The 10553-nt window shown below is 27.7% G+C and overlaps 1 protein-coding gene across 1 annotated transcript; it reads left to right on the top strand.

Annotated features, from left to right (window-relative positions):
• The first annotated feature begins 2549 nt into the window (after positions 1-2549).
• LOC103573995 (RAB11-binding protein RELCH homolog) lies at positions 2550-8477 on the top strand. The gene is made up of 2 exons (XM_014443931.2): positions 2550-5903; positions 7788-8477. The coding sequence occupies exons 1-2, from the start codon at positions 2662-2664 to the stop codon at positions 7933-7935; spliced, it is 3390 nt and encodes a 1129-aa protein (XP_014299417.1). The 5' UTR covers positions 2550-2661; the 3' UTR covers positions 7936-8477.
• Positions 8478-10553: the final 2076 nt, after the last annotated feature.

Raw genomic sequence — 10553 nt, 5'->3', positions numbered from 1 at the left:
TTCATTTAGACGTTAGTAGATTTTGCTTGTTTGGCGGGAGTTTCTTAAATGTTTAGTCCAGATCTATTGATGAAGTTGTACAAAATATATGCGTGTTGAGCTGTTGGCTTGTTCAAAACGTTGCTGATGTTCATCGTAGGATTCTACATTAAGTGTATTACTACATCTGTATATCTGTTAATTTACGTTAACTTGTGATTCATATTGTGCTTATATATTAGTCATAATTTAGATAGCAGCACTTGACGATAAACTAATTTTATGATACAAGTTTTCAAAGAAAAAGTGTGGCTATTAATGTTATCTTATGCAATATTAAAAATGCATTTACTTTCCCTGTTAGCTAAATTAGCAGCAAGCCGACGACAATTTTCTGCAGCATTTTATCATCAAATTAGCCGCAAAAATTGGCATTTCCATAAGTTGACCGAAAGCTGCCTCTAATTTTCTCAGAAAGTTAGCGAAAAGTTGCAACAATAGATTATCGTCAACATTCTAATAAAGTTAGTAACAACTTGTAGTCTAGTTGGTTGCAACTAATGTACATTATTTTTCTGATCCGAAAGTCTGGCTATCTAGGCTAATAGTCATTTTGACTGCAAATTGCCGTCAACTAACCTTCGCGGACTTGGAATCACTGTGAAATCACAGTGAATTCACTTTCACCGTAATTTGACGGTGTATTTATGGTGATTTTATCATGATTTCACAGTAAATTAATGCTGATTTCACAATGATTTTACAGTAAAGTAATGGTGATTTCATAGTAAATCAATAGTGTTTTCACCATGATTCCACAGAAAATTTATAATGATTAGCCTATAGTTTTATGGTGATTTTAGAATAGCAAAATAAAAGTTGTTCAAACATTCTTCAACTTTTTTATGTACTTTTTTTAAATAAACTGAATATCTGTGTTATGATGGCTATTTTTAATTTTTGTTTGTATTCTTTTTTTTTTTTTATTTCAAAATTTTCTGAACACTTAAAAATTTTCAAGATGTGTTTTAAGAAATAAGTTTAATGGAAAAAATTGCAAAAAGCTTCAAAGTTTGATATTATAGAATGACAAAAAAAAATAAAAAATGGTAGTCATTGAAAATTTTCGTTTTTTTTTTATTTGAAAAAAAAAAAAAAAAAAAAAAAAAAAAAAAAAAAAAAAAAAAACAATGATGTTAGGTTTTAATAATTTTTTCGGAATTTTTTTCCACCGTGAATTTACTGTAAGTTCATTGGAAATTCACTGTAGATTCACTATAAATTGGTTGTGGTACCACACTAAAATCACTGCAATACCACTGTGAGGTAGCTATGAATCGACTGTGATAACATAATAAGATCACTGTGAAACCACTATCGAATCACTGTGAGATAACCATAAAACTACAGTGACCGAATGGCACAAAATCACGGTGATTTCACTGTAATTTCATCATGGTCTCACAATGTTTTTACTATAATCTCACTGTGATTTCGCTGTGATTTTACAGTGATTCCAGGTCCGCGAGGGACATCAAAAATTGAGCAGCAAAATTTGACTGCAATAGTAGCTTAAATTGACCTAAATTGTTTAGAGCCGATTTTACCGTTTGATACATCCCTACTAGCACAGTTTGCTTGACCAAAAGTTTACTGTACAAAAGTTTCATTGAATTTTCCATAAAATTTCCGTCCACTTCAGACTTTTCCATTTTTTACGACAATTTGTGTGCAACTTGCCATTGAATTTGAAGTAAATCTACTGCCTTCATTAGAATGCGAATTTACTTCAAAAGTTGACTAGAAAAAAAGTTGTCTTAAATTTTCAGGCCAATTTTACGTCAATTTATCGTTAATTTAACTTAAAAAATTGTTAAGTATATTTTTACCCTTAAATTGTGGACAATTTTGTGTATAAATTTGCTTACTTTCTGAAATCGTAAGAAAAAAATCGTCGACTGTTTTTTTTTCGTAAAAGTTTACCTTTAAATTGAAAAAAAATTAACCGCAAAGTGTTATTGTCAACTTTTGCTGTGAAATTGTCGGCTAATTCGGGCAGCAGATTTCAAGTAATTTCAACATCAAATTACCCGAAATTTCAAACTAAAGTGGCTATTAGGGATGTTGAAGAAAAGTCAGCTCGCGACATCTAGCAACTATTCAACAAAGTAAATTCAAGAATCAAAAAGTAAAAAATATCTCTCTAGTTGAGGTCTTGTTGACGTCATTTGTTGACATCGTTTTTAGCGTCTCGAATTTTGATGTCCCACAGACGTCAAATAGCAATTTTAAACTTACGTCAAATTTATGTGAAATTTGACTTCAAAGAGAGCTCAAAAGTCGACATTGAAATTTTTTATGTGTACCGTACGTCACTGAGACGGCAAAAGTTTTAGTTCAAATATTGCGCTGAAACTCTGGGTATTCTGGGGTAATCATTCGTTACCCTCAGCAGCATCATATAATTTCAATGTTCACTGCTGTCGATAACAAAAATTCCATTATTAAAGAAAAGCAGAATGAAATAAAGTATATACATAAAATGGCTCATGTCAGTGTATAGTCTATAGTATATCATAAAGATCGTAAATAAAACCAATGGCAAATAATAATAACAAAAATATTATTCTATTATTTTACCATAAAAATAATATATATAAATAATAAAAAAAGTAAATAAAAATGGATAATTTAATAAATAATTTACCGTCAAATTCTACATCAATTAATTTTAAATTAAGTGATACGTCATCAGTGTCATACAATGACATTGCTACTAAATTATTAAGTGAAAAATTATTATTAACAGCATTAGAATTACATGCTGAATTATGTGAATCTGGTAAAGAGTTACCAATACTGCGTGATTATTTTTCAAATTCAAATAATTTTGATAGTTCAACAAAAAATGAATCCTTTGTATCAATTGCCAGATCATCAAGTCAAGCAACACTAGATTCACTTGATATGACACGTTATTCTGAAGACGATGGTGGTGTTGATGAAAGAGTTGCTGTCCTTGAATTTGAATTGAGAAAAGCCCGTGAAAATATATCAGCACTTCGTGCTAATCTTACTGTTGTCACTGAATCAGCAAGTACATCACCAGATAAAAAAAATAATAAACAGTTTAATGATAAATGTTTATCAATAAAACCACATGAGCAACGTGCACTTAATTATTTAGTTTATGAGTATTTATTATCACAATCTTATAAATTAACATCAATTACATTCAGTGATGAAAATGAGAATCAAGATTTTGAAGATTGGGATGACGTTGGTCTGAATATTCCAAAGCCACCAAATTTATTGCAAATTTATCGCGAATTTCTTAGCAAAACTGGTTACGATAAATCACCATCTACTGATGCTTCAACACAAACAGATTTCATTGATGAACAAATTACACTTAATGATGATAACCCAGCTGATGAAACAAATGAACAAAAAGAACAATTAAATGCTTCATCTGATGAATTTGAATTTATTAAGCAACAATCTTCGGATGATAAAAAAAATGATACCGTTGAATTTACAAAAAATAATATTGAAGAATGTAATGATCAAGGTGAGGAGTGCAATGAACAAAATGATAATAATAAAGTAGTAAATAGTGTCGCTTCTACATCAACAACACCCGAAAAACTAGACCCTCTTGATTCAGTACATCAAGAAACTCTTAGCGGAAGTCAAGAACCTGATGAAGATGACAGTATCAGTATATCAGCTGTAATGAGTCTCGAGGATACTGATCCAGGTGACAAAGATTGGACGAAAGTTCAACTGTCACGTCTGGATATTCCTGTTGAATCTTCATCATCATCAGTATTTATAAATTTACCATCGAGATTTTTGCCAGAAAGATTTAAAGAACATATATTATCATACTCATCAGTAAATACGTCCAGCACCGGAGTGCAAATGGTTGATGATTTAATTAAAAATAATTCATCAGAATCGTTAATTAATTTACTTGCTAAAAGTCTATTAATAGTTTCACCAAATATTATTTCAACAAAACGGGAAGAAGTTATTCCATTGTTAATAAAAACAATTCGCGTACTACCAAAAAATAATGATCGTGATAAATTATTACAGTTGCTGTTTAATTTAAAAAAAAAACCACATCAAGAGGAACGACGGGTTTTATTGAAAGCTTTAATTACTGCTATTAAAATGGATGGAGTACCACCAGAACCAGAGGAATTAATAACACTTTGTTGGGAACAAAGTCAGCATAAGTATCCAGAAAGACGTCTGTTGGCTGTCGAATGCTGCTCAGTACTTGCGCCATACACTTCAAATGCTGTCCGTAATTCGCTGATAATATCAATGCTGCAGCAAATTTTACTTGATGATAAAGAGACAGTTGTACGTGTTGCTGTTATTCGCAGCTTAGCTTTACTCGTTGCGCTGACAGATGATCCTGATAAATATTTTCAATTTGAAGAACTAACACTCACGGCATTAGATGATGAGTCAACTCAAGTATTTCAAATTGCTTCTAATTTATTACTACCGACTTTGGCTCAATGGGCGTTGTCTTTAAAACGTTTATTGTCACATTTAATGTCACGTATTTTATCAAGATTGAAAAATAATTTTGTCAAAGCTGATAAATTAAATAGCAAATATTCTCAGAGCAAAGACAGTAAGAATGATGATAAAATAATACGATTAATTGATACGTTAAAAATATTATTACCTCATATTATTGTTTTTATGGCTGATAATGACGCGGTAAAAAATATGATAACTGAGAACACACCATCAGAAGTACCGAAAAAAATTTTAAATTTATGTCCGTCGAGTATTATGGAGCCGGCTGCATTTTCAGAAAATCCCGATAGTATTGGTAAGATATTAAATATTTTTTTAACAAATAATTGGGAAGAAATGTGGCCAGAATTTGAATGGTTGACTAAAAAATTGATACCTGATATTGTTGAAATGTTTAAATTAATTGATTTAACTCAAGAAAATGTTTTAAATAATTTATTAATGTACATACAGTCAATGTGTAATGGCTTTGGTGTTAATATCGTACAGCATAAAATTAAAAAATTATTTGAAGATGAAGTTATGGAGTGCGAACAAAAATTAATGGCTTTATCTGATAATTCATCGATAAGTATGGCTTTTATACCAGCATATTTATTGATTTTATCGACGTTGGATCCACAGGAATTGTCTAAAATACTTAAACATTTTATAATCATGTTCTCAATAAACGGATTGGATATTAATAGTTTGATAATAACTATTAAAATATTGTGTAAGCAACCGGATATCGTTGAAGAAGTTGTCAGTGCACTTTGGGAAGGTGTGGTTCATCAGCGTGCTGTTGTAAGATGCACGACAGGTAAATTGATTGGTAATATTATCAGTACTATTGATGATAAATTGGTTATGTCAAGAGTTGCACCGGCAATAGTAACTCTGGCAAGTGATGGAGATGTAACTGTTAAAGCAGCAGCTGTTACGGCACTTGGTAAACTTATTACTGATTGTACGGCAAGTCAAGTAAGAGATAAAGGCAGATTGACTTTAGAGTCTATTGTTAAAGATCCGCAAGGAGTTTCTCAAGCTTTAACAATACCTTTAATAACAACATTCACTTATATTGCACCAAATTGTTCTCAGCATTATATTGAAGATGTTATTGCACCTCATTTGGCTGGAATAACAGTATCAGCGTCTCAGCAAACTCAAAAAGTTGAATTGACAACGGCATTACTTGATGCATACTCTGTTCTAGTTTATAGTGCTCTTAGTGATCGTTGTATCACTGGTGTTTTATTACCAGGTTTAAAGTACTTAGAAACTTTAACTAATCAATTGTTACCACATCAAAGAGATAGCGTTAAATCACTTATTAGAGAAGCTGAATCACGACATAATACATCGAAAAATAATGAAAAGTATGTATCGTTTATTTATTTGAATACTACATCAGCAATAAAAATTATAAAATAGGACAGAAGTAGCATTTGTAGCCACTACTCCATTTTAGATATTTGATATTTTATTTTAATTAATAAAAAAGTATATAATAAAATTTCCATTGCAATAGTGTGATAAAAGTATCTTGTACATATTTTTAAAATTAATTATTTCATTGAGTCTTTTACAAATTAATTTATTGAAACTCTTTAAGTGTTCAGAACTGGCCTTAAGTGAGCAAAAATGGTACCTCTGCCCTATATAATTACTATAGTTGATAATTGTTTTTAATTAATTAAGACGGGCTTTAGTTTTTTTTTTTTTTTTTTTTTTTGATGATCCTAAACTTAGCAGACATTTAGAAATGTTTGAATTTTTTTTTTAATTATTTAATTAAGTAAAAAAAAAAAAAAAAAAAAAAAAATACTCATGTAGAAAATTTCAAAAACTATAGGTGCAAGTTTCTAAAATATTTTAATTTTTAAATTTGTCGATTTCAAAAAAATCCAAAAATTATTAGACCTCGGTTAACTTTAGTATCATTTTTTTGTCTGAGGTTTTCTTTCAAACAAAAATTATGAATGTAAGATAAAGAAGAAAATTTTTTTCAAAAAAATTTTTAAAAAATTCGAGATATAGAACTTGTAACCTTGGGACAAATTAAAACTTTGAGTCTTTTTTTAAACTTTTGTAATTTTGACGGTAAAAAAAAAGTTATCAGAACATTATATTAGCAAATTTTGAGTAAAAACAAAAACGTTTTTAAAACATATTTCTCAAAATGCATTTTTACTCCATTTCACCCTCGCTCCGAAAAAATTTTCATTTGAAACCAAAAATCTTACAAAAATAAAAAAAAATGTTCATAAAAAGTTCCAAACTTCAGGTTTTTAAATTCAAATCATTCAATTCGATTATTCTTCTAATTAATAAAACGGATTTCAGTTTAAATAAAATTTATTGAATAATGATTGTACATTTTTCAGACATCAATATATTGCATTGATGATTATCAGTTAAAGGGGGAAAGAAGTCTGAGATAAAAAAAAAAAGCATATTTTTGTTATTTTTTTTTTTTTAGAGTACCGTCTCTATTAAAAATTCTTAAAATTTGTGAGGTTATTAAGCATCATTCAAAGAATATTCTGCTAAATTTTCATAAAAAAATATTGAAAAAAAAAAAACATTTTTCGATCATAAAGCACACTCTGATGCTTCGCATCATGAGTCGTGCAATAGGCCAGTGGTAGCGGAGAGAGCCGAGTCACCTCTAAAAAAAAGTCTCCATGCTGTAGGCAGGATAACTCATGACTGCCTCATCTGAAATCAAAAAACTAAAAAGATTTCTTTAGTTAATAAGTTTATCTTAGATTTGAACGAAGAAATAAACAAAATATTCATTTTTGAAAAAAACTCTGATTTTTGCCAAAAATTGCTCCTTTTGTTTAATTAAAAAATAAGTAGATATTGAAAAAAAAACCTCTTCGTTCAGATCTAAGATAAACTTATGCACTAAAGATTTTTTTGGTTTTTTGATTTCAGATGAGACAGTCATGAGTTATCCTGCCTACGGCATGGAGACTTTTTTTTGAGGTGACTTGACTCTCTCCACAACCACTGGCTTATTTTTCGATATTTTTTTATGAAAATTTAGCAGAATATTCTTTGAATGATGCTTAATAATGTCACAAATTTTAAAAAATTTCAATAAAGAAGTTATTCTTTTTTTTGTATCTCAGACCCCTTTCCCTCTTTAATTAAATCTTTTTTTTGTTAGAAGTATTTTTTCGCTCAGTTTAGTTTGTTAGTATAATTAATTAATGTTTATTTGTTATTGTTATTATTATTATTTATGTTTTCAGAACGACATTTACAAGTTCACCATTATCATTACCACTTACATCCACAAATGTAGGACAAGGCGTTGAAGATATGCGACAGAGGATGACAAAAATGTTTAGCCCGAAACCTGCATCACCGGGTATCACGAACATATTTCGTAAGAAATAAAATTGATAATCATGTATATAAATTATATGACGGTGCCTTTTCGAAATGTTATTAAAAATGAACAAAAGGATTTAAAATTTTAGAAAGCAGTAATTAAATTTATTTTAAATTGACTAAAAATCGCACAATTATTTTTCGACGATTTTTTATAATTCGGCTTCTAAAATTAATAATTTTATTTCATTTATATTTATATATACGATTTCATAAATATATGTATATATCAGATTATTTATTTATGTACATATAAATTTTTATACTTATTACAACAGATTAGAAGACGGCTATTATTGATTTTTTAAAAATATATTTTAAATAAAATACTATTTGTTTAACGATCTCTCTTAAAAAAAAAATTAAATAGATTTAATTGATTAATTAAATTATTTTTATTCAAGTAATTCGAAATTTTAATCGATAGTAAATAATTCGATATATCTAGACTTGAAAAAATTACTAGTAGAAAAAAATAAAAACTATTTTATTTATCGATATTACAATTATTTGAATCTTATGACACGACATTACATTGAGTTATATATTTTATATTCTCAAAACAATGTGATGTAATTTTTTTTATACATATTTTATTTTTTATTATTGATAATAAAGTTTTATTTAGCTTGTAATCGATAATCAAAATATCCGAATAATTTTTTTTAGTATTTGGTATTTTAAAAAATATAGATAATTTTATAGGTGCCAAAATAAATCACATTTTTGACGTCTTCAATTAAATTTTACTGATTTTTTAAATTCTTCTTTTTATATTTTTTACTTTACTTTTATTTTTGTTTATAACGAATAGAACTATTGATAATAAATTATATATGTAATAAATTTTTCATTACATGACGTCATTGTGAATAAAAAAATTTTATTTGTTTCAATACACGGAAAGAACAAGATGATACTGGCTATCATCTAAGATTATACTCAGTTACATCTGAGGTAAAAAAAAATTCCGATAGTACCCAGTATAATCTAGATTATACGGAGTTGCATCTAGATTACACTCAGTTTCATCCCAGATTATACTCAGTTACATTTCAGATTCCACAGCGCTAGATCAGACTGGTTTTTATCCTAGATGATAACCACATACATCTGGATCATCTAGTTTACAAAACGCGCGTGCGCTAGAAAAAATATGGCTGAGTTGTAACTGGGTTAAATCTCAGATAGTACTGGGTATAATCTGAGATGGAACCGAATATAATCCAGATGTGTGTGGTTATCATCTAGGATTAAAACCAGTATAATCTAGCGCAGTCTAATCTGAGATGTAACTGAGTATAATCTGGGATGAAACTGAGTGTAATCTAGATGCAACTCCGTATACTCTAGATTATACTGGGTACTATCGGAATTTTTTTTTACCTCAGATGTAACTGAGTATAATCTGAGATAATAGCCAGTATCATGTTCTTTCCGTGTATTTACAGAAAAAAAAGTATTTTTTAATACAAGAAAAATTGTGCATTATGAAATTAAAACAAAAATTTTCTTAGGACTAAAAAAAATTTTTGACGCAAGAAATTTTTTCTCCTTTCAAAAAATTTTTTTTCTTGTATCAAGAAAATTATTTCTCATCCCAAAAAATTTTTTCTCGTCCCAAATTTTCAAGTTTTATCATAATGCAAAAAAAATTCTTAAAGTAAAAAATTTTCTTGGAGTGAATAAAAATTTTTTACACCAAGAAATCTTTTTTGCTGTATACAAAATTATAAATATCCATAAGCTATGATTTTATTAACTACAACTCAATTAATAAATTAAAAAATTCAATTTTCTCAAAAAAATTCACATCTTTATTCAAAAATTAATTTTAGAAATTTATCAAACATCAAATTTATCAATACGATGTAAAAAAAAAAAAAAAGTTTAATAAAATGAATTACCAGCTTATATATTTAAATTTTGTCAAAATAACTTTAAAAAAACTCTCCTAATTTTGATCTGAGAATTGTTAGTAAAAATTATAAATTGTTATAATAATTTATAAATGAATTTAAAAAAATATATGATTAATAAATAAAAACTTTAAAAAATGTAAGAATAATATTTTTATTTAAATTCTATATATACATTTACATAACTAGGTGTATATATTATTAATATATTCAAATATACAAATAAATTTTTATACTTATATACGCGCAGGGAACATTACAGATGATACGATATGTCGCGATATAATAATTAAATTATCCATTCAATTAATTAATTAGATTAACGATCTAATAGTAACGATCTCTGAATAAAAAGTTTTATAATAAATAAATAACAACAACATTAAATGAATTATTGAGCAATAGATGAATTTTGAATAACATTTTACTTCAAATGCATCTATATAAAAATTTATCTATATATCTTACTAATTTCAATAAAAAAAAGGAACAATAAATAATTTAACGTATTGCTATTAGGTTTGTCGATGTTATCAAGCGTATAATATGTGATCACTAACCCTGAGTAATCTACTTAAATAAATCTAATACTTGCATGATAAAATAATCTATTCTAATATTTAATAAGTTAATAATGCTGAAAATTATCTGATTCGTTCTACGGATATTCAGTTGGTATTCGCTATTTACATGACTTAATAATTA

The sequence above is a fragment of the Microplitis demolitor genome, chromosome 5 (genome assembly GCF_026212275.2).
Source record: "Microplitis demolitor isolate Queensland-Clemson2020A chromosome 5, iyMicDemo2.1a, whole genome shotgun sequence".
In the NCBI taxonomy this organism is placed as follows: domain Eukaryota; kingdom Metazoa; phylum Arthropoda; class Insecta; order Hymenoptera; family Braconidae; genus Microplitis; species Microplitis demolitor.
The sequence above is the reverse complement of the archived record's forward strand: the minus strand, read 5'-3'. Positions and strand labels throughout refer to the sequence as shown.